The sequence below is a fragment of the Mesoplodon densirostris genome, chromosome 15, assembly GCF_025265405.1.
Source record: "Mesoplodon densirostris isolate mMesDen1 chromosome 15, mMesDen1 primary haplotype, whole genome shotgun sequence".
Classification (NCBI taxonomy): Eukaryota; Metazoa; Chordata; class Mammalia; order Artiodactyla; family Ziphiidae; genus Mesoplodon; species Mesoplodon densirostris.
The window spans coordinates 8,742,618-8,765,366 of NC_082675.1; the positions used below are offsets into that span (position 1 = coordinate 8,742,618).

At 42.3% G+C, this 22,749-nt stretch overlaps 2 protein-coding genes across 3 annotated transcripts; one reads left to right on the plus strand and one right to left on the minus strand.

Annotated features, from left to right (window-relative positions):
* Window positions 1–1,409: 1,409 nt before the first annotated feature.
* Window positions 1,410–13,824, minus strand: GPN3 (GPN-loop GTPase 3). The gene is made up of 8 exons (XM_060118286.1): window positions 13,700–13,824; window positions 11,066–11,174; window positions 5,890–6,057; window positions 4,084–4,208; window positions 3,380–3,495; window positions 3,135–3,231; window positions 2,472–2,600; window positions 1,410–2,021 (listed from the first exon to the last, which is right to left on the minus strand). Exons 1-8 carry the CDS (start codon window positions 13,745–13,747, stop codon window positions 1,959–1,961), a joined length of 855 nt encoding a protein of 284 aa, XP_059974269.1. The 5' UTR covers window positions 13,748–13,824; the 3' UTR covers window positions 1,410–1,958.
* A 449-nt stretch (window positions 13,825–14,273) lies between these two features.
* Window positions 14,274–21,883, plus strand: FAM216A (family with sequence similarity 216 member A). Of its 2 annotated transcripts, none has more exons than XM_060118288.1 (7): window positions 14,274–14,587; window positions 15,939–15,979; window positions 17,725–17,846; window positions 19,331–19,476; window positions 19,561–19,725; window positions 20,279–20,361; window positions 21,509–21,883. In XM_060118288.1, exons 1-7 carry the CDS (start codon window positions 14,496–14,498, stop codon window positions 21,625–21,627), a joined length of 768 nt encoding a protein of 255 aa, XP_059974271.1. In that variant the 5' UTR covers window positions 14,274–14,495; the 3' UTR covers window positions 21,628–21,883. The 2 variants fall into 2 exon arrangements, with proteins under 2 accessions (XP_059974271.1, XP_059974270.1); XM_060118287.1 differs by having other exon boundaries at window positions 14,277–14,587; window positions 19,331–19,460; window positions 19,542–19,725; window positions 21,509–21,881.
* The last annotated feature ends 866 nt before the right edge of the window (window positions 21,884–22,749 follow it).

Genomic DNA, 22,749 nt, shown 5'->3' on the forward strand with positions numbered 1-22,749 from the left:
TCGTGATGACAGTAAGGTCGTGTTTGCCCTAGGCGGTCCCATCTTAGCCCCAGTGCCTGGCACCCACTAGTAAATTTGTCTGAAGAATCACGTCAGGCTCTCCTACAAGACAGTGAAATCCTTCAGGACTGGAACTGTCATATTCATCTTTTAAACTCCAGTGTCGAGAGGGGAAGGAAATGGAATCTGACCCTTCACCTCTTCCCCACAGGCACACACCAGACTCTCCAGAGGCTAAAGTAGGGAGGTATAGCTCAAGGAGTAATGAAGAGGGCGAATGGAAAGCTTGTCTTTTCTTTCTTCCCCTCTCACATGACAATAACATTTCTAAAATTTAGCAACACTGGGAGATCAGGGTGTTTTGTTTTTTTTAATAGAGGATTTTATTTAATTTTTTTAAATTTTTTTATTTTTGGGGGTAGGCGGGCCTCTCACTGTTGTGGCCTCTCCCGTTGCAGAGCACAGGCTCCGGACGCGCAGGCTCAGCGGCCATGGCTCACGAGCCCAGCCGCTCCGTGGCATGTGGGATCCTCCCGGACCGGGGCACGAACCCGTGTCCCCTGCATCGGCAAGCGGACTCTCAACCACTGCACCACCAGGGAAGCCCGATCAGGGTGTTTTTGCCCTTTGCATACTCGAGGGCCACAGAAAAAGTCCCCGAGCAGCCCAGCACGTCCTCATGTTGTCCACTCATCATGTTCTCCTGAGTGCCCTGTGAGAATAGCTCACACCAGTGGACCATGGTGCAAATACCCAACTCCTGCCCCCAGCCTGGGCCGCTAGGCACAAGTTACCACTGATAGCTATGGCCCCTCACACTTTGCATCTTTAATGAAAATGGATCAAATTTGACACTGCAGGTGTACTTCTGCTATCTAGGCCAAGAATGATTAAAAATTTAACCCAAGTTACAGGTTTTCTACAAGGACTTAATCTGCAACTGCAGGAAGATCCAGCACCAATGGAGACCTGCTGTGAGGATTAAATGAAAGAGATTATGCAAAATGCTTCTGCTTAGCACAATGCCTGGCAGAACTCAATAAAAGAGATTCTGCTTTCCTTTAGTGGGTGCTAGAGAAGTTTCTGTTAACTGACTAGCCATTCCCCAGGGCCTATCACAAATGAACTTAGAAATACTGAAAATAAACAATTCAATGTGTCAAGAAGTTAAAAAGAAAAAATTATCTTTTGCATTTTTGTGTGCATTTGTTATTCAAGTAAAATACACATTTTTAAGTGCTCAGAGACTACAAATTACACTTAAAAAAAAAAGTCACTGCCTACATTTGGACACTTGGGGAAATTTACTTATTCAAAACTTTGAAAAAAAAAAAATTGCCCTGGCTGAATATTTTAAATTCTGACTGGAAAACAAGAGTGTAATGAAAAGTTAGTACTATTTTCCTGTTTCTTTTATTTATATACATATATATCCTAAAACAGTTAATTTTCATTTTTAAATTACACAAATAATACATTTTCAATGTAGGAAAACTGGGAGATACAGGTAAGCAATGGTCTTATCTATATCCTTCCAGATTTTTTTTTCTTTGGACACATATATGTATATTTTGTTACAATAATTCCTGTCCCTCCAAAAAAACTTCAAAAATAACAAAAATCAAACAGTAAAACTAAAAGTAGACTGGTCTTAACTATATCACAGGTGCTAATTTATATTATATACACAAATCTATCTACATTCATTTCAATTTCGACTTTTAAAATCTAAATTATGCTGTTCCAATACTACTAAAAGATGCCACTTTAAACAGCAGCAGTTTCAGAATAACTGAGAACTTGATTCAGGCATGTTCCTGACTGCTGATAAAGAGTCAAGTATTATTTTTTTTCATTAAAATAAGTAGCTTTCTAGTATTCCATCTTTCGAAGAGAAGAAGGTTCTGCCAGTTCAGCCACGAGCTCCTCACACATTCAGTTACTTTTTAACAAACTCTTCATTCATTCTGGTGTTCTTGAAAATATTCGTCAAACACAGAAGAGGACTCATCTTCATGTTCCTGACACAAAGGAAACACAAGATAGAAAATACATCCACTTCCCCTCAGTTGACCTAGTATATGCTTACATGTTTTTCAGGTAATGCTCTATAAGGAGCTAACACCCAGCATCAGCTCCAGGTGTTGCTCACAGTGATCGTTAATAATAACAAAAGGAATGACTGACAGAATGTTTCCAGACATGTGGTAAATTAAAGGGCTTATGTCTCATTTAGAAGTAAACTCTTCCTCGAGTTTACACTCACGCTGATTCTCAGCTAATGTGCTGTGACAGGGACCCACTGACATACGTGAGGGCAGCCCGAGCCCCGTTGCATTTCACCTCCTCTTTCCATGTATGCCCAAGCTCTGAGTACAGAGAGCTTAACTCCATGGGATTATGCAGGAGGCCAGTGAGTGCTGGTAAACGTTTTTACCAAAAGGCAATAAACACCCCAGACCAGAAAGTACCTTCGGTTCTTTAAATTCCAAGTCTTCTCCATACTGAATGGCAAAATCAATATGCTGTAATACGATGTTCATGCTTTCTTCATCTGACTGATCGTAAGGCAAAAATCGAACCATGCTGTAGTCGTCAATCTACAAGTTGGGGATTTCGGAAAGGGTCATTCTGAAGTACAAAATACTTAATTTTCACATTACATTTGAGTTTTATAACCATTTACACTTCTGGTTAAAACCATTTGTGTGTGTGTGTGTGTATGTGTGTGTGTTGTGGGGAGGAGGGACAGACAGAAACAGAACAACAGCAAATCAATACTGATTTTTCTGGCCTCTGACCAACTAGAATACTTGCTAATTTGTTACTGAACTAGACACTGTTTCATAGGCATTTACCTAAACTCAACCACCACTGGAAATTCCAAAAGGCAAAGATAGTCTGAGCTCCCAAAACCGCTTGGAATAATAGACACGTCAGTTAACTTACTGGCTACTGCCAATAACTGCTTCTAAATTAAACTGCTGACCAGCCAGCCCACAGACTCCCACCCTCCTCCTTTGGCAAGGCAATAGGGTTGGACCATGTTTTCCAAAATGGTGGCCACTGAATGGATGCCAATACACACCTGACCAGGTCATTAAAAATAAAATCCAACAATTTCGAAAGCTTACCAGTCCACATATAGCGTTAGTCAATTTTTTGAATTTTTTGCTTCTTAAGTCGCTTGTAGGGTCATCTAATAAAGAATACATGTCTGGATCTAGAAACCTTTAAAAGTGAGAAAAGACTGATGAATAAAAAGGAAGAATAAATCAGGAAACTAGATTTATAGACTGACAGAACCTCACATCGAAATAAAGCTTAGAAGGTTCATCTCTGCAGCTGACATATGATGATATGGAAGAAGCAAACTCACTTCTCAATTTCCTTTTTAGCTTTCTTACTCAGCAGATCCATTTTCGTCATGATGTTAACTTGAGGAATTTCTAGAGAGATCATAGCACTCAGGGCTGATAAGATGCCAGAAATAAACTGAAGGAGGAAACAGAAAAGGGAAGATGAATCAACTGGTGCCAACAAAGTTCCCTGGTCTCCACATAAAACAGAGGCTCCTGCTCCTCTCTGAACAAAACTGGCCTAAGTAAAAGAAAGGCTAAAGTAAAGTAAAAGAAGACAGTCCACTAATCAGATTCCTGACCCCTGGTTTCCAAGGGTGAGGATAAGGAGGGAAAATGTAGATTTAATCCATGGTGATCACAAATCTCAATTTAGATGATACCTTTAATCTTTTCCATCAAATATTCCTTAGGGGCTACTAATGGGAAATAATGTTTGTTTTAGATAGTTCATAAACTAGACAAAACATCATCAGAAAAATAGACTTATATGAAGATACACATCTGCCTAATTTTTCTTGGTAAGTAGTTCCCCCAAATCTATACAGTATCACAATTTATCATTTGAGTTAAAATACATTATTATAATAATTTAATATTACGGGATATTAAATAATTCTGGAGTATAGTTTGTGAAACATCCAGAAATCACGCAACAATTAAAGGAGACTGTCATCTGCTTGTACCCATGATTGAAAAATCGATAACAGATTTATCCTCGAACCTTGAACGACTCCACCATGAACTGAGAATCAACAAGAAAAACTCCACAGACTCGAAACTCCCACTGTTCTAGTTGCTGGACCAGCTGTTTCATCACAGGCAGGTGAGTGTACAATTCAATCTGACCTACATGAAGAACATTATGAGACTATTACAATCAGGATATATGTTAAATTACCAAATTACAGGAAAACAATTTTCTATAAGACAGCTGAGAAAAAAAAAAAAAGCAAGTCAACCTCTGGTGGTAATATATTCAGTTTTTAAGGGGTCTTACAGGCTCTTGAAGCAATCACAGTACCTCGAGAATCCCAAGGAAACTATGCAGCTTTATGTAGAAAGTGAGGTTCTTCACACTTCCGTTTTTGCTGATCAAAAGTGAATGCTACAGGGCCTCCCTGGTGGCGCAGTGGTTAAGAGTCCGCCTGCCGATGCAGGGGATACGGGTTCGTGCCCCGGTCTGGGAGGATCCCATGTGCCGCGGAGCGGCTGGGCCCGTGAGCCATGGCCGCTGGGCCTGCGCATCCGGAGCCTGTGCTCCGCAACGGGAGGGGCCACAACAGTGAGAGGCCCACATACCGCAAAAAGGAAAAAAAAAAAAAAAAAAAAAAAAAAAAAAGTGAATGCTACAAAGGTGTGTTTGGGAATCTTCATCAAGCTGTACACTTATGACCTCTGCACTATTCTGTGGGTGTGTGTATGTTCAGTTAAAAACAAAGGGAAGGGACTTCCCTGGTGGCACAGTGGTTAAGAATCTGCCTGCCAGTGGAGGGGACACATAAATAAATAAATAAATAAGTGAATTAATTTTTTTTAAAAAGGGGAAAAAATGTGAGAGCCACAAACGATCAAAACTAGGTTAGGCTTAAGTCTTAAATTCATAATTTGGCTTGAGAAGTCGTGCGATCATCTGTCCCCTACCAGTCTCACCTCAGGACACTTCTCTTTGTTTACTGTGCTCCAGCCACAAGGGCCTTTTTGGTGCCTCAAACGCAGCTCATTCCTTCCTGCCTCAAGGCCTTCAGCATGCTGTGCCCTCTGCCTGCAGCACAGTCTCCCTCACCTCACCCTGTGGTCTGGCTTACATGCTACTTGATGAGAAGCCTCCCCAACCTCTCCGTTGTGTGACGGTCTGTGCTACTCCTGTGGAGTGCCTGTCAGAAATATATTAAATAATCATTTGGGTGATTATTTATTTGTTTGTTTATTTATTTATTTATGGCTGCATTGGGTCTTTGTTGCTGTGCGCGGGCTTTCTCTAGTTGTGGCGAGCGGGGGCTACTCTTTGTTGTGGTGTGTGGACTTCTCATTGCGGTGGCTTCTCTTGTTGCAGAGCACGGGCTATAGGCACACGGGCTCAGTAGTTGTGGCACGTGGGCTCAGTATTTGTGGCTCGCAGGTTCTAGAGCACAGGCTCAGCAGTTGTGGCACATGGGTTTAGTTGCTCCACGGCATGTGGGAGGGATCTTCCTGGACCAGGGATTGAACCCATGTCCCCTGCATTGGCAGGCGGATTCTTTCCCACCAGGGAAATCCATTTGGGTGATTTTTGTTTATACTGCCTAGCACTCCCACTTGCCTGTGGGCTCCATGAGGGCAGAGACCATGGCTACCTTGCTTTCTAGGTATTTCCAGTGTACAAAATAAGCACTCAGTAAACTCAATGAATTAATATAAGCCAATGAGTAAGCGAGTTGTACCTTACCGCAGCAGGGTTTAGAGCTACGAATGCTCACTCCACTTTCTCCACTGAGGACAGAACGCGCACGACTTCAAGGAAAATGATACATTCAAATAGCTGACTTACCTGGACAGTCAAAAAGGATGTAGTCATCCTCTACATGGCCGAGACAGTCCTCTAGCCAATCGAAATTATTGGCAAAGTATTCCATGCAAAATACCAATCCTCCATTGGGACCGAACTGCAGAGTATTGTCCTCCATCACGTCATCCACCTCAATCAGTTCCCGGATGTCTGAAACCACAGAGAGGGCCCAGAATACAAGAGCATTATCCTCACTGGTGATAATTAACAATTATATAAAAACTCATATGCATGAAATTACTTCTGTACATGGTTATTCACTGTAGCAGTGTCCATGGTAACAAATTAAATACATTTTTGTACAGCCAGACAATGAAATCCTATCTAACCATAAAAAGGAGAAGCTCTTTAAGAACTGAGGTGATATAATCTTCCAGGTATACTGTTCACTGAAAAATGCAAGGTGCAGAACTCTGTGTTAGAATGCCATCATTTGTGTTTAAAAAAAAAAAAGACAAAAAGACAAAAATTTACTATATATACAAATATCCATATTTTATTTTACATGCATAGACTATGGAAAGATACCCCAGAAACTAGCAACACTGGCTGCCTCAAGGGAGGGTAGCCACCTGCCAGGACATGGAGCTGGGAGGAAGACGGTTTCCTGCATACTTACTCTTCTGTACCCTTTGCAATTTGAACAATGTGAATCTACACCACCTATTCTTAAGCAAGTAAAACAAAACCATACCAAGAAAACCAATTACCGTTTCTTAATATCATCGCCCTAGGGAAGCTACTTAACCTCCCTGTGCCTCACTTTCCTTATGTATAAGAGTGGGGACAAATCATATATCCTGGGGTAGAAGGATGAGGACTGTATGAGATAATGTAGCTAAATCACCTACAGCAGGAGCTTAAACATTCTGGTATACACATGGTTCTCTTCTATTACAAATTTTTGGAAATCAGTACTCTTGTGTTCAAACCTACAATCTCAGTTCACTCACAGCCACATTTATATGGATAGTCTTCCTATGCACTTTCCCAGGGATAAACATCTGCTCAAAGTTAGGGCCTTCTAAAAGGATGACTCAAGGACACTAGTCCGTAAGGCACTTGGACCAGAAAGTGATGTGAACTTGGGGTGGGGGGACTTTTGTTGGCTGCCATGTGCATCCCGAAGCAGAGAAGGCTGGTCTGTAAGACAGACAAAAAGAGACAGAAAGCCAGCCTAGATTCCTGTTAGTTTTTATGTTTTGGGTTCTAGTCTCTCATAAAGCCTTGCTTGCTCTTGGGTTTTGTGAGAAGTCCCCAATTCCTTCTAAAAAATCCTCCTTTTACATAGGCTAGCTTGAGTGCTCTCTGTTGGAAGCAACCAAATGATCCCAAAGCAATGAAATGCTTTTTCTCAAGCAAGATGACTGTTTCATACCTCTTCCTCTCCTTTCAACCTGCCTCCCTCACCCTACCCACACCCACTTCTAGCCACCCTCAGCTGATGACCACACATGACATTCACAGAAACCAGAAGTCAACAAAAGAGAATTTCCCACATTCCCACCACCAATATTACATGGTGTCTTCCACCTTGGCTTCCTTCCGGCTACAATGGAAGAACCCCCCAACTCTTGGCAAAGGCAAAACCCTCCACCTGTTTGGGAGCCCCTCCCCTTTCTCACTCTCGCAGTCAACCTTGCAGTCATTGCCCCTCTCTGGTATCTTCAGTTTCTTTCTTTTTATTGAATCATTCTCTTCAGCATACAATTCTGTTCCAGTTACCATCTTCAACCTTAAAACCTCCCTTGACCCTCACATACCCCTCCAGTTATAGTCCCACTTCTTTGCTTCTTTCACAGCAAAACTTCCTCAGCAAGTCATCTCCGCTCAGCATCTACATGGCATCATCTCAGTTCACTCTTCAAACCACTCCAACCTGGCCTCCATCCCTACCATCCCACTGAAATCACCAAAGTCGCCAACACTTCCACATTCCCAAATCTCACAGACACTCCTCTGTCTTCTTGTACAACTTCCCAGCTGCATCTGACATAACCAGACACCAGCTCTTTTGTGAAACAGTCTCTTCTCCTGGCTTTTTTTTTTTTTTTTTTTTTCTTTTTGCGGTATGCGGGCCTCTCACTGTTGTGGCCTCTCCCGTTGCGGAGCACAGGCTCCGGACGCGCAGGCCCAGCGGCCATGGCTCACGGGCCCAGCCGCTCCGCGGCATATGGGATCCTCCCAGACCGGGGCACGAACCCGTATCCCCTGCATCGGCAGGCGGACTCTCAACCACTGCGCCACCAGGGAGGCCCCTCCTGGCTTTTTAAAAATAATTTATTTACTTATTTATTTTTGGCTGTGTTGGGTCTTCGTTGCTGCATGCAGGCTTTCTCTACTTGTGGTGACCGGGGGCTACTCTTCATTGCGGTGCGCAGGCTTCTCATTGCGGTGGCTTCTCTTGTTGCGGAGCACGGGCTCTAGAGTGCAGGCTCAGTAGTTGTGGCGCACAAGCTCAGTTGCTCCACAGCATGTGGGATCTTCCTGGACCAGGGTTCGAACCCGTGTCCCCTGCACTGGCAGGCGGATTCTTAACCACTGCGCCACCAGGGAAGTCCCCTCCTGGCTTCTTTGACGCTACATTTTCCTGACTTTTTTCCTACCTCACTGACCCCACCTCCTCTACCAGACCCCTGAAGATGAGACGCCTTCAAGGCTTGGTCTTGGCTCCTTTTCTCTAATCATACTCCCTCCCAATGTGATCTCATCCAGTTCTGTGTCTTTATGTTCTAACTATACGCTGTTGACCCTCAAATTTACACCTCCAGGCCAGACCTCGTCCTGAATCCCAGAATATTACAACCGAATGTCTTTTTTTTTAAATTAATTAATTAATTATGTTTGGCTGCGTTGAGTCTTCGTTGCTGCCCACAGGTTTTCTCTAGTTGTGGAGAGCAGGGACTACTCTTCATTGCGGTGCGTGGGCTTCTCATTGTGGAGGCTTCTCTTTGTTGCGGAGCACGGGCTCTAGGCTTGTGGGCTTCAGTAGTTGCAGCATGCAGGCTCAGTAGTTGTGGCGCAGGGGTTTAGTTGTTCCGCAGTATGTGGGATCTTCCCAGACCAGGGCTCGAACCCGTGTCCCTTGCATTGGCAGGCGGATTCCCAACCACTGCGCCACCAGGGAAGTCCCCGAATGCCTTCTTGGTATCACCTCTTAGATAGCTATCAGACATCTCAAACTTAGCAAGTGCAAAGAGAACTGCCTCAAACTTAAACCGATTTGTCTTCCTCCTCAGTAAACAATATCATGCACTCAACAGCTCAAGTCAGAAACCTAAGAGTGACCCTTGATCTCTCCCTTTCCTACACGCTTCTAGTTCAATCTCCCACAAAATGTTGCTAATTCTACTTGCAAAATATATACCATATCTGTCTGCTCCTTTGTATCTCCACCATGACCACCCTAGTCCAAGCCACCTAGACAACTGTAATAGCCTCACTGCTGGTCCCTGCTTCGACTCTTGACCCTCTAGAGTCCATTTTTCATCTGAGAGCCAGTTATTTTTAAAAACATAAATCAGGGACTTCCCTTGTGGCACAGTGGTTAAGACTTCACGCTCCCAATGCAGGGGGCCCGGGTTTGATCCCTGGTCCGGGAACTAGATCCCACATGCATGCTGCAAGTGAGAGTTCGCATGCCACAACTAAGGAGCCAGCAAGCCACAACTAAGGAGCCCTCAAGCTGCAACTAAGGAAGGAGCTCACAAGCCGCAACTAAGGAGCCCGCCTGCCGCAACTAAGACTCGCCACAACCAAATAAATAAATATTTAAAAAACGAACAACCCCTCCACCAAAAAAAAAAAACAAAAGAAAACCACAAATCAGATGTCAATCCTCTCCCCCTGCTGGAAACCCTCTAATGGCATTCCACTGTTGAAAGGTGCTATAAGTTGAGGATTTTTTTTGGGGGGGGGGGGTGGCTGTGCCGCACACAGCTTGCGGGATCTTAGTTCCCCGACCAGGGATCGAACCCATGCCCCCTGCAATGTAAGTGCGGAGTCCTAAGCACTGGACTGCCAGCGAAGTCCCTTATAAATTGAGTATTTGTGTGCCTCTAAAACTCGTATGTTGAAAACCTAATGCCCAGGATGATGATATTAGTGGGTGGGGCTTTGGGGAGGTGAATGGGATTAGTGCTTTTATAAAAGAGGTCCCATAGAGCTCCCTCTCCCCCTTCCATCATGTGAGGACACAGTGAGAAGTCAGCAGTCTACAACTGGGAAGAGGGCCTTCGCCAGAATCTGAGCATGCTGGCAGCACCCTAATCTTGGACTTCCAGCCTCCAGAACTGTGAGAAATCCATTTCTGTTGTTTATAAGCCACCCAGTCTGGTATTTTGTTACAGCGGCCCAAACAGGCTAAACAGGGTGAAAAACAGGAAAAACCCCATACTTCTCATGTCCTACTAGCGCCTACCCGTCTCTTTCCTTCATTCCTTATGCCCCAGCTCATCAGCATCTTCGCTTTTTCTGGAACACACCAAGCCCTTTCCCATCTCTCCCTTATATAGTGACCTTGATATTCTTCCATCTTGGAAAGCCTTTCGCCAACTTGGTGAGCACATTACCATCTTCAGGTCTAGGCCCAAATAGCTCCTTCTCAGAGACGTCATCCCTAAAGCAACCTCCCCCACTTATTCCTTTTCATCAGCCTAAAGCAGTCCTTACCACAATCTGTAACATGTTTATCATTTTGCTTATCTCCCTTGCTAAAAGGTCCACAAAGGTACGGATAGTATCTGTCTTGTCCTCTGCTATAACCCTGGTGCCTGGCATAAAGTAGGTGTTCAACAGACAATTGAATGAATTAAATTAAAAGACAAAACAAAACATTTAGGTTGTTCACTTATAGTATGATCAGCAGTAAAACAGGTTTACCAAACATGATCAAACATGAAAGAAACAAAAGGGAAAGGTGGTGAGGGAAGAGTCTACTAACTTTTAATTCTTACATCAGAGACTAAGAAAGGATACTGTCACATACATCAACAGGAGCTGATGTCACCAAATGACATTCAGCCTCATGTTGTCCACCACGAAACCAGGGGACCAGACTGTATTAATTTTCAGCTTCAGTGTTGAGCAGTCAGTGCTCACTGCCTCCCTACTCCCCTATTTTTCCTGAAGGAGGGGGAAGGCTCTGCTCAGGACTTACCAGCCATCACGGAGTAGTTGAAATGTTCTGCGGCAGGATCTAGGTTCACAACTTGGACAGACCGATTGAGGGCTTCACAGTGCTGGACGATGGTGGCACAATAGGTGCTCTGTGATGTCACAAGGTATGAGGGGTTACAGCAACAAGCAGTGCAGTGCTTACCCCCTACACCTCCAGAAGGACTCTCCACACCCCTTGGGCAGTGTCTACTAAGGCGAAGACTATTCCTTCATTGACCAAGAAGTTGACTGAAAGGAGGGAAAAGGCACTGGGCTGGGAGTCAGGACACCTGACTGGGCTGCAGATCCAGACTTGGCTCGGACTCATGGGTAACTCTGGGGAGGGTGCTTTTCCAATCTGTCCCTCAATTTTCTTGTCTCTAACTGGAATGGCCTCCATGATCACCAAGGCTCCTTACTGCTCTAACATGCAACAAGTGGAATTTAAAGGGAAGATTTCTGATTACACAGTGCAGCACCTGACACAAGGTGTCTCCACTAGGATTGGTACAGTTCAAACAAAGCTTTAGGTGGGGTGGTCAGGGACGATGTCTCTGAGAAGGGAATATCTGAGCTGAGAGACTCCCCTGTGCTTGCCAAGCCAGGGGAGTAACATTCCAAGATGAGAGAATATCAGGCCAGTAAATAGCCTGGAAGTGCACTATCAGTTTACAACTTTGGGTTTAGAAAACTTTTTATCCCTCATGTACTACGTTAAAATCGCTAAGCTACTTGTCTGTCTCTCCCACCCTCTATTTAAAGGCAGGGATGTGGGAACTTTCCTGGCGGTCCAATGGCTAAGACTCCATACTCCCAATGCAGGGGGTCCGGGTTCGATCCCTGGTCAGGGAACTAGATCTCACAAGTAGCAACTAAGAGCCCGCATGCTGCAACTAAAGATCCCACTCGCCTCAACGAAGATCCCATGTGCTGCAACTAAGACCTGGCGCAGCCAAATAAATACTTTTTAAAAAAATAAAAGATAAAAAAATAAAGGCAGGAATGTGTTGGGAGTTCCCTGGCGGTCCAGTGGTTAGGATTTGGCGCCTTCACTGCCAGGGCCCAGGTTTGATCCCTGGTCAGGGAACTAAGATCCAGCAAATCATATGGCGAGGCCATAAAGTAAGTAAGTAAATAAGTAAAGGCAGCGATGTGTGTTATTCAGTTGTATATGCCCAGGGACTATAACAGTACCTGGTACATAATAAATGCTTGATAATTATTTCTAATTGACTCATATGTTTGAATAAACTCCACAAGTGCACAGGATTTTTTTTGTGTGTGTTTTAGTCACTACACAATCCCCAGGGCCCAGAACAATGCCTGGCACAAAGAACATGCCCAGTGAGTATTTCTGGTAGCAGGCATCAAAAGTTTATAGAAAGATACTTATCTAACACAATCAGTCTGAAAATTAATCTAGAATATAGAAATAACCTCTATCATGCTTTTTTTTTTTTATCATGCTTTTATCTTTCTCCTCAGTGACTTTACACACACTGTTCTCTCTGCCTAGGAGGTCCTCTCTATACATCACACTGTATTTTAAGTAACTAGTCACCTGTAAGTATTCCCAAATAGACTACTGGCTTCGGGTGAGCAAGGGCCATATCATAGTCACATGTGTATCTCCTGCACCCAGAATAGGCCAAGCATCAGAGCAACGTGTTTCTCAATTTAAAAACTGAAGCCACACAACACCTCCACAGGCTCCAGTGTTTCCCACACTCCTGTTATTTGATAAATATCATCACAATTTCTACCATATTTGGGTGCCCCTAACAGGATTCCCTTAATAGTTGTTTACAAGAAAAAACTGTATCTCTAACCAGAAAACCAGTTATACTTGCCATAACGTGAAGGTAACCATAAAATTATATACAACTTTAACAAAATTCTTTCAGTTCTAGCTAAATATAATTGCCTGTCAAAACCTCTGAGTCTAAGATCTGCTCTCCAAAAAGACTTGAGAATTAAAGAAGTGTTGAAGATACGCTAGCACCAAACTGATTATTTCACCTCAATGCAAACTGAAAGAAAACTGAAAAGGGAGCAACTTTCTCAATACACGATTCAATGTTCATTAATGTCAGGCCCATGTACCTCCTAAAGTCTCCTCAAATTCCAGAAGTCCACGTCTCAATCTCTGAGAAGCAGTGATTAACGAGACCCCACTTTAACCTCCTGGGTTAAAGACAGGGGACAAATTCTGGAGTTAGACAAAACTAGATTCAAATTCCAGCCATCATTTACTAGCTGTGTGACCCTGAGCAAAAACTTAAACTTTCTGTGTCTCATTTTCCTTACCGGCAAAATGGGAGTAACAGGACTTAACTCACAGGGTTGTTAAGGAAATAAGTTTTTTTTTCCTTAACAGGAAAGGATCTGGGGCTTAAGTACGCAATACCTGGGGCAGTATCTGGGGCTTAAGTACGCAATAAGTATTAGCAACTATCATCAATCTCCTTTCAAAACAACAACAAAAGGGACACTGAAGCCCAGGCTGCAGAAGCGAGCTGCCCAGGGTCTCAAGGTCCCCAATACACACAACCGCCAGCCCCTCCCTCAGGACCTGAACCTCCCGGCCTCCCACAAAAACTTCGACATTTCTCTCCTTCTCCCGCCAAAGCCTCACCTTCCCGCTGCCTGCGGGGCCCATGACCAGCTGCGCATACCGAGGCATGCTTGCTCCCCCTGTTCCTGACACCTCCCGCCGCCGAGACTCAGAGCGCCACCACGACACTCCCTTCAGCCTTCGCGCGACGCCCACTGAGTTCCCGGAACACGACTACAAACCAATCGCAGTCCAAATTCCTTTTGCGGCTTCAGTTCGGCCGCGCCTCTGACTACGGGGTGTCCCGAAGGCCAAATCCTATGTGAAACGCGTTTTGCGAAAAGCCCGGGGAGGGTGTGCGCGTGCGCAGAAGTAGTTGGCTGAAAAAGACGGTTGGGATTCTGGCGAGGTCTGGTTGCCTTGGTGATAACGGACAACCGTAACACTCTGCATCCCTCAGCCGCGTGCTTTGGTCCTTTATTTGCGTACTGATGTTTGACCTATATGGTGACCCTCGAGATTTACAAATTTGCAGAGGATCTGGATACTGAGGTGGAAAGCACCTTCCGTTTTAGAGGGAAGGTATACTTCCTTTCCGTGACGCATCCCTTCCACAAAAAGATGCAAACGTACAAACGCTCAATCAACGAAAGGACTCCCGCCCCTCCCCCAACTTAACTCCAGGATCGTGGATCTGCCCTCCCCGCTCTCCCGAAGCTGTTCGGGCAGTGTCCGGACTTCATCGGAGGGGGCTAGAATCCGGCGTCTGCCTCTTCACCCCCCGTATCGCCCTGCCTGAGGCACGCGTGCTGACAGGGGAGGGGAAAGGGGAAAGCTTCTCGCGCACATAGCTCGCGGTCAGGGCACCCGGGAGGAGATGCCCGGCCAGGGTCCAGTGTCCGAGTGGACGGAGTGCAGTTCTTCCACAGAGCCGCCCACAGTGGCCAGGGCCGAGGGTGGCGGCGGCGGGTGAGGCTGCGGGGCCCTGAGGGGTTTGGGAAGATGGCGATCAGCCCCGGGTCGTGATCCCCGGGTAGAGGAGGGGGTAGGAGCAGGCTGCTCCAGTAGACTGGTCCCCAATGTACTGAAGTGAGAGGAAGAGAGAAGCTTTGTTGTGGCTGCGATGGGAAATATGGAAGCCGACTCAGTTTAGGGGAAGGGCTTCTGAGGGAAGCTTAGGAGGAGGGTTGGTGCAATGACTGACTAAACGCGGTGACTGCGACAGTCGCCTGGGTGCCTCTTCTGCCCGAGGGGGCGCTACGAAACCTGCTGGACATTTTGCGGTCTGGTCAACGTACTTCTACAAAAAAGGGGTTGGCGGGGTGGGGTTGGGGGGTTGGGGGCACCAAGGGAACAGAGGTTCAAAGAAGCGCTTCCAAGTCAAATCATTTCCCTGTGTGTGACATTAGCCACCTTTATGTCAAATTGGGATTCATAATCTGTAATGAGACAGATGACTGAATCTTAGAGACACCTTGATTTTAACATTTTCTTCACCCAGTAGTTCCTATTTCATTTTGAGCAGGCTTTTACTATTATTTCCTGGATGCTGAAGACAATTAGTTGCTGAAGTTACTGCTGGGGGCAGTATCTCCTCATCCCTTGCATGAGTTATTCCCTAAAAGTGAGAATTGCCCGGTGTTCCTCTCAAGCACACTGTCATGGCTCCTGCTGCACCCATGGCCATCTTTTAAAAAATAAATAAATGTATTTGTGGATTGAGGACTTCTAAAGATAGGATGGGGTTGTGTGTTTCTTTGCTGTTCGTCACAGCGCTTGGCAAAGTTCTGGATCCCAGTATCTCAGGGGATCAATGAATTCCTGGTCATTGAATAAATTGCAGGAAGAGGAAAAAGGGAGTGTTTGTCAATTTGAGAAAAGAAAAAATGAACTTGTACAAAATTAGAAACATTCCAGACCAACTTATCAGTTCCAGTTCACCTTAAATTACATACAATAAATTACTTTATTAAAAATAAGGAAGAAAATATCATGGATAGCATAGAAGCCCAGACAACTTTATTGAGCTCGGTGTAGGAATTAGATTAGGTGGCTATAAAAGTAAAGCCAAATCTGGCTTAAAGTAAAACCTTTACAGAATGGTAAAAGTCTCAGATAACCCACTCTGAAGAAGCCTGGAGTCATTAGGATATAACCAGAATTACAGGAGAAGATTTGCAAGACATTATTATCTGATGGAAACATGAAAAGTAAAAAGCATCTGCAATACTGTCCTTTTTTCATTTAAAATGCTTTCTTTAATGCTTATAAAGCCGTCAATTATTACATATTATTTACATCTCTTTTTTTTTTTAAACAGATCAGCTGGATATCCTTATTACCAGAATTCCAAAGTTATTGGTGAGTAGAGCGTATAAAGAAGATAATATGTATCAATAATATGGCTCAGAGAAGCCAGTTTTGCTATAACTACTCACACAATGGAATTTTAAAAAGTCTTCATTAGCATCCTTGGTAAACTCTTTAAGATTTTCAAACAACAATCCAGCAGGTTCTTTGTCTCCTGTTAAGATATCTCACATCAAATGAGTACTTCAAAATTGCAGTGAATCTGAAAAGAACTGTGTTTATAACTGATGTTGGTTGAAAAGGACAGAACACAACCTGGGGTTTATACACAGGTTGAAGGAAAAAATTCTAAATTGTTCAACTTCAAAGAACATAAAATATTTCTCAGTGCTGCTATTTTCCTCTCACTTGAAGTAAAGGATAGAGCTGCTGGAGGTAAGAGGTTAAGACAGGCCCCCAAGACCTCTCACTAGTTTTTTGAGGGGAGCAATTTCAATTCAATGATATATAAACCTGAATTCACTTTGCTTTTCCTTGGAAAATTTATAGTCCTTACAGTTACCTAGGAAAAACACACACATATCTGCATGTATATATATATATATATATATATATATATATATATCACTATTTATTTTATATACATGTGGTTGTTTTAGAATGGAATTGCTGAATCATATGGCAATTGCTTGCTTTTTTTGAGGAACCGCCATACTATTTCCACAGCAGCTGCATCATTTTATTCAATATATTCCCACCAGCAGTGCGCAGGCGTCCAATTTTTCCACATCCCAGCTAACACTTGTTTTCTGTTTTTTTGATGATAGTCATACTTATGGGTATGAACTGATACCTCATTGTGATTTTGATTTGCATTTCCCTAATCATTAGTGGTAGTGAGCATCTTTTCATGTGTTTATTAGCCATTTGTAGATCTTCTTTGAAGACATCCAAAGTCTATTCAAGCCCTTTGCCGATTTTCAGTTGGGTTGTTCGTTGCGTTTAACTATTATTATTATTATTTTATTTTATTTTTTTAGAAGATGAAACCACCTTGATGGCAGTGTCTTCTTTTTTAAAAATTTATTTATTTATTTATTTATTTATTTATTTATGGCTGTGTTGGGTCTTTGTCGCTGCACGTGGGCCTTCTCTAGTTGCGGCGGGCGGGGGCTACTCTTTCCTGCCATGCATGGGTTTCTCTGCGATGGCTTCTCTTGTTGCGGAGCATGTGGAATCTTCCTGGACCAGGGTTCGAACCCGTGTCCCCTGCATTGGCAGGCGGATTCTTAACCACTGCGCCACCAGGGAAGTCCCTAAAGCTCTTCATTTTAACACTGCCTCATTAAAGGGATAAAATGTGTGTTATTCTATCTTGAGTCTAATGCAGAATAGAATTTCGAAACTATATACTGAAGGCAAATGAATAAAATATTTTTGAAAATCTTTAAAGCACAAATCCTGCATGTATATTCCTGTTTAGTATGGTCTGACATACAATAAACTAAAGAAATAAGTTACTGTCAACATTTTGCATCTCAGCTAAGTTCAAAATAATTTTGTCCATATGTAATGATTATATATCATTATATATAGTAAATATTTATAAATATCTTAGATTTTTGTGTGCTCTAAAAGCAAATGGCATATCATAATGTCTCTTCAGATTTAACAGTCTGACTCATACTGGTATTCCAGGATAATCAATGACACATGTAAATAGATGGATCTTAATAATTAATTTGTTAAACTGATCTTTGCTCATGAAATTCACATAATAATGTCCTTGTCTACAGATAGATTCAAAGATGGACGCAAAATGAACTCACACATAACCAAGCTGCAAGAGTTATGGAAAACGCCTCAAGTTCAAACAATTCACATCCCTAAGTCAATGACAGAGACATCCTTTCTAAAGGTATGCTAACCAAATACCAATACTTTATTTAAATACCAATAGTCTTTGTATTCAGAGATGAACTTTTTATTGAAGATAAGCTAGTTAGAGGGTAAGGCACTGTGGAAGACAAGTACACCCAGCACATTGTCTAGGAGTCCATAAGTACCTTCTGGGTAAACTCATGAGTGAATGCAAGGATTTTATCATTATAGATTCCCTATCGTAAGAGTTCTTTCAGGGTTTTATGATACTTTGGATCTAATATACCTTTACTCAGGAAGCTCAGTGCCAAGCACAAAGATGCTTGAGGAAAGTTCCACTCTAGAGACAGAAACCCAACCTCATAAAGATTTTGCTCAAGGACTACAAAATTAAAAGCAAGTAAGTAAAGAAAATGGCAATAAACACTTCAAAACTGTTGACCTGTATTACCCATTGAAGATCATAGCTGGCAGAAGTACCCTCTCTAGAGCAATGTAAATTCGGGTTACTAAAGATCTGTGCAAACTGATAAGTTATTTCTGACCAACATTTAAAATTTTCTCTGTATTTATTATCTATTCAGTTCAGTAAATCTTGTGTTTGTATGTATATACACATGCATATATAATGGAGTCCTGCATTTTAGGTGAGCGTTAATTTCTAAAATCAGCAAGTACAGTGAAAATCTTAAGTCAAAATTACTTATATGACTGGGACTTCCCTGGTGGTCCAGTGATTAAGATGCCACACTTCCACTGCAGGGGGCACGGGTTTGATCCCAGGTCAGGAACTAAGATCCCACATGCCGCTAGGCACGGCCAAAAAAAAATTACTTATATGAGAGACCAACAGACTACCCTCAGTCTGTCCAACACGGAGAGTTATTCTTCTGGTGCTAGAAAAGACTGTTTCTAAGACTAGAGTAATTGTGTTGCTTTTAGGTACCACTTTTTTTTTTTTTTTTTTTTTTTTTTTTTTTTTTTTTTTGCGGTATGCGGGCCTCTCACTGTTGTGGCCTCCCCCGTTGCGGAGCACAGGCTCCGGACGCGCAGGCTCCGGATGCGCAGGCTCAGCGGCCATGGCTCACGGGCCCAGCCGCTCCGCGGCATATGGGATCCTCCCAGACCGGGGCACGAACCCGTATCCCCTGCATCGGCAGGCGGACTCTCAACCACTTGCGCCACCAGGGAGGCCCTAGGTACCACTTTTGAGGTACCACCTCAAACATCATATTCAGAAGGCAAGATGCCTACACTCACTGAGAGGCACATGGGAACTAAGATTCATTGACAGACAGCAGATTCACACTTTCCTTATTCTTCTAGGGCAGTGTTTCTCAAACCCAATGGGCATCTGAATCACTTGAGTGGAAATGGCAAGCAGAGTCACTTGTACTATTTAAATGGCCATATCTTTCTCTCTTAGTTTTTTGGCCAAATGAACATTCTGTCCTTTCAGATATGGAATATTGCCAACCTCTGTTCTACAATGCAGCCTATAAATCTTGTTTTGTCTTCTAGCATCCAGACCTCACCTTAGGCCAGAAGCGTTACCTGTGCAGCATTGCTAAGATCTATAATGCAAACTATCTGAGGATGTTAATGAAGAGGCAGTACACGCATGTGACCCAGCACAGCTCACAAAAACCAGGCAGGTGCACCTCCAGGTAGTTTCTCACTAGTTCTCACACGAAACAAGAGGGTGTTCTAACAGAGGTGATTTGTGTGACAGGTGTCCTCACTCATCACAGGAACCACCGCAGTTCTCGTTACTCACATAAGCAGCATCACCCCTGCACTACATGGCGACACCAGCTGGAGAGAGAGGACTCGGGGCCTTCTAACATTGCAGCTGCATCTGCACCTGAGATGATCATACAGCATTCCCTTTGGCGACCAGTGAGAAACAAAGAAGGGTTTGTTTCCTACTCTTTAAGAGAAAAATGTACCCCTCAATTTTATTTGAGCTAAATGACATTAAATCTTGTGTTCCCCAATATGTTCACTTTGTTAAATTCAGAATAGGTTGGACAAAAAGCACAAAAGAATGCTATCTTATAGTCTCTTTACTGAGCTGACTGGGATATGCTACTGTTTTTAGAACTTTGTGGAATTGTAAAAATTTCGATCAGCTAAGGATATGGAAGACTGCCCTTTTAAATGATTCCCACTCAAATTTAAAATACAAACACTTCTAAAAGGAGAAGCATATGGTGGCTTATGCACAGGGGAATACTATAAACAAAAAAGGAAAAAGGAAAAAAAGATTAAGATGCCCAATTATTCAACCTGCGCTACAATCATTAGCTTTGCATCTCAGGGTTAGTATGTCATGGGAGAATTCAGGGTCTGAAAGGGTCTCTTTGGTGATGTCGGCAGCTTAATAAAAAGAATTTATATGGTCTTCCACATGCATTTGGTAGCTGTTCACTGTGCTGGTTCCAATTAAGTTGCTTCTCTTTCTTACAGTTTAAAAACTGGATATGCATCTAAAACAAGATGTAAGTCACTGAAGATTTTTGGAAAACCAGGCAGACTGTTCATGCAGTCAGGTAAATGTGGAATTCTTAATATATGCATTTTTAAAGATGTCATGCTAAAAAATATTAAACCCAATATAGTTCCATTTCTATTAGAGAAGACATTAAAAAAATTTAGAATGTGACTTGCTTATATTGCTCCAAACAAAACTAAACATGAAATCGATTTCTGCTTTCATTTAAAAGAACACACTGCTCAGGGACTCCTGCATGCAGGATCTTATTTCCCTGATCAGGGATCGAACTCATTCCCCCTGCAGTGGAAGCGGGGAGTCTTAACCACTGGACCACCAGGGAAGTCCCCAGACAGCAATATTTTGTATAGAATCAAATAGTTAACAAAGGGCTATATCACCTATACCATTTTGTTTAATATTCAAACCAGTGGAAACAAACCAATTATTATTATCAAAATTTTACAGAGCAACTCAGACAAATCCACATTTGGGAAGGATCAGCATAAAGGATCCTTCTACCACAAGTACAGAATATCACAAAATGAAAAAGGCAAGAGAAAGACTGAATGCTCAGAAATATTCCTCAGAATTGATAAAGTGTAAAGGATTAAGTGGAAGTTAAATAATTTCCTAGTTACTACCACAGTGAGTAGGGAAGTTGGTAGAAAACAGGGAACTCAGGCCTTCTGAACCCATATCCCACTGCTGTATGACAGCACCACTCAGCTCTGCTCTAAATACCGTACCATGCCTATCCAAGAAATGAGGGAAATGGCAGGGGAGAAGGTAAGTCTGGTTCCAAAAAGAACAGCTGGAGGCAACCACAGATAGAGAAGTCCCCATGGTCCCCCAAGAGAAAAGAAATGAGAAGGAACTTAAGGAAAACAGAGAATATATACAGAGCTATAACTTCCCCCAGTCAAAAGATTTTGAAAAGCAATGGGAAAATAGGACTTAGTAACAGAGAATTTGCTATACAATAACTTGGTTAGAATACAGTACTGGGCATCTTATTTTTAAAAATAAGAGATTTAGGGGGAGAGGGAGATAATTAAATTTTGAAAATTGCAATTTGTTTTTGCCAAAGGCTTATTAAAAAAGTAGGTCATTTTGAAGGTTGTTCTTGTACACAAATCTCAATTTTCAGGATGAAATACTTTATTTCCAAAACAGACATTATAAACTCTTATTTTTTCCTTCAGTTTCTACAAATGATTCTGAATCGTACATGAATGAAGAAAAAAAGGAAGACGATTTGCTAAATAAGTGTATGCAATCAATGTCAATTGAAGAACAGGGAGAACATCTGATGCTAACTTGACAATCTTGAGTATTGGTGATGTGCCAAAGGTGGGGGGAAGGGATTGTGAATTGTGTCCTCTCTCTACATTCAGTATTGTTATTCACCACTAAGTCATTAAGTAATTTTAGTTTGTTCAGAAACTTTTACTACCATGTAAATGGTTTGATGTATAGTTCCATGTACCAATGATATTTTGTGTAATAAAATTTGTGTGAAATATATGCGTGTAGTCCTAGCTAGGTACAATTAAAATTTTTCTTGTCACCTAAAACTGAATTATTCTTCTTTAAATCTGACAAATACATTGTATAATTCTTTTTCTGTTTACAATAAGTCCTAAAATAGCAACATTAGAATATCCTGGAAATATTTTCCAGATCAGGCTGAGGAAAACTCTTAATATCCTGATATAGAATAGCATGATAGAGGTAACATCCTGGCTTGCTCAATAAATATTATCTGCTTGAACACAAGTTAAAAATGGAAATATCAATTTGCCCTATTTTATGAAAAGTGCCACTTGGACTCTCAAACTAGATTTAAGTTGGGAATAGTTGTATTAATGAAAGGATTGTTCACATTACATTTTTGCTCTAGTGTGCTTGCCTTCTAAATGTTTTAGAACGTTAGTGTTTTAAAATTTTATTTTTTTAAATTTTAACTTTCTTTTGAGGTATAGTTGATATACAACATTATGTAAGTTGCAGGTGTACAACATAGTGATTCACAATTTTTAAAGGTTATACTCCATTTATAGTTATTGTAAAATATTGGCTATATTCTTTGTGATGTATAATATATCCTTGTAGCTTATTTATTTATACATAATAGTTTGTATCTCTTGATCCTCTACCCTATCTTGCCTCTCCCCACTTCCCTCTCCCCACTGGTAACCACTAGTTTGTTCTCTACATCTGTTTCCTTTTTGTTATATTCACTAGTTTATTTTTTAGATTCCACATATAAGTGATATCATACAGTAATTTGTCTTGCTCTATCTGACTTACTTCACTTAGCATAATGCCCTCAAAGTCCATCCATATTGTTGCAAATGGCAAAAGTTCACTCTTTTTTATGGCTGAGTAATATTACACTGTGTATGTACGTATGTATGTATGTGTGTATATACACACACACACA

Coding starts and splice junctions, on each gene's coding strand:
- GPN3 (XM_060118286.1), bottom strand. CDS start 13,747: ATGCCTCGGTATGCGCAGCTGGTCATGGGCCCCGCAGGCAGCGGGAAG. Junction 6,058..11,065: donor CAACTACTCCGTGATGGCTG/GTAAGTCCTGAG, acceptor CTGTGGTTTCAG/ACATCCGGGAACTGATTGAG. Junction 2,022..2,471: donor TGGAATTTAAAGAACCGAAG/GTACTTTCTGGT, acceptor CCTTTGTGTCAG/GAACATGAAGATGAGTCCTC.
- FAM216A (XM_060118287.1), top strand. CDS start 14,496: ATGCCCGGCCAGGGTCCAGTGTCCGAGTGGACGGAGTGCAGTTCTTCC. Junction 15,980..17,724: donor CCAGAATTCCAAAGTTATTG/GTGAGTAGAGCG, acceptor CCTTGTCTACAG/ATAGATTCAAAGATGGACGC. Junction 19,461..19,541: donor GCACAGCTCACAAAAACCAG/GCAGGTGCACCT, acceptor TTTGTGTGACAG/GTGTCCTCACTCATCACAGG.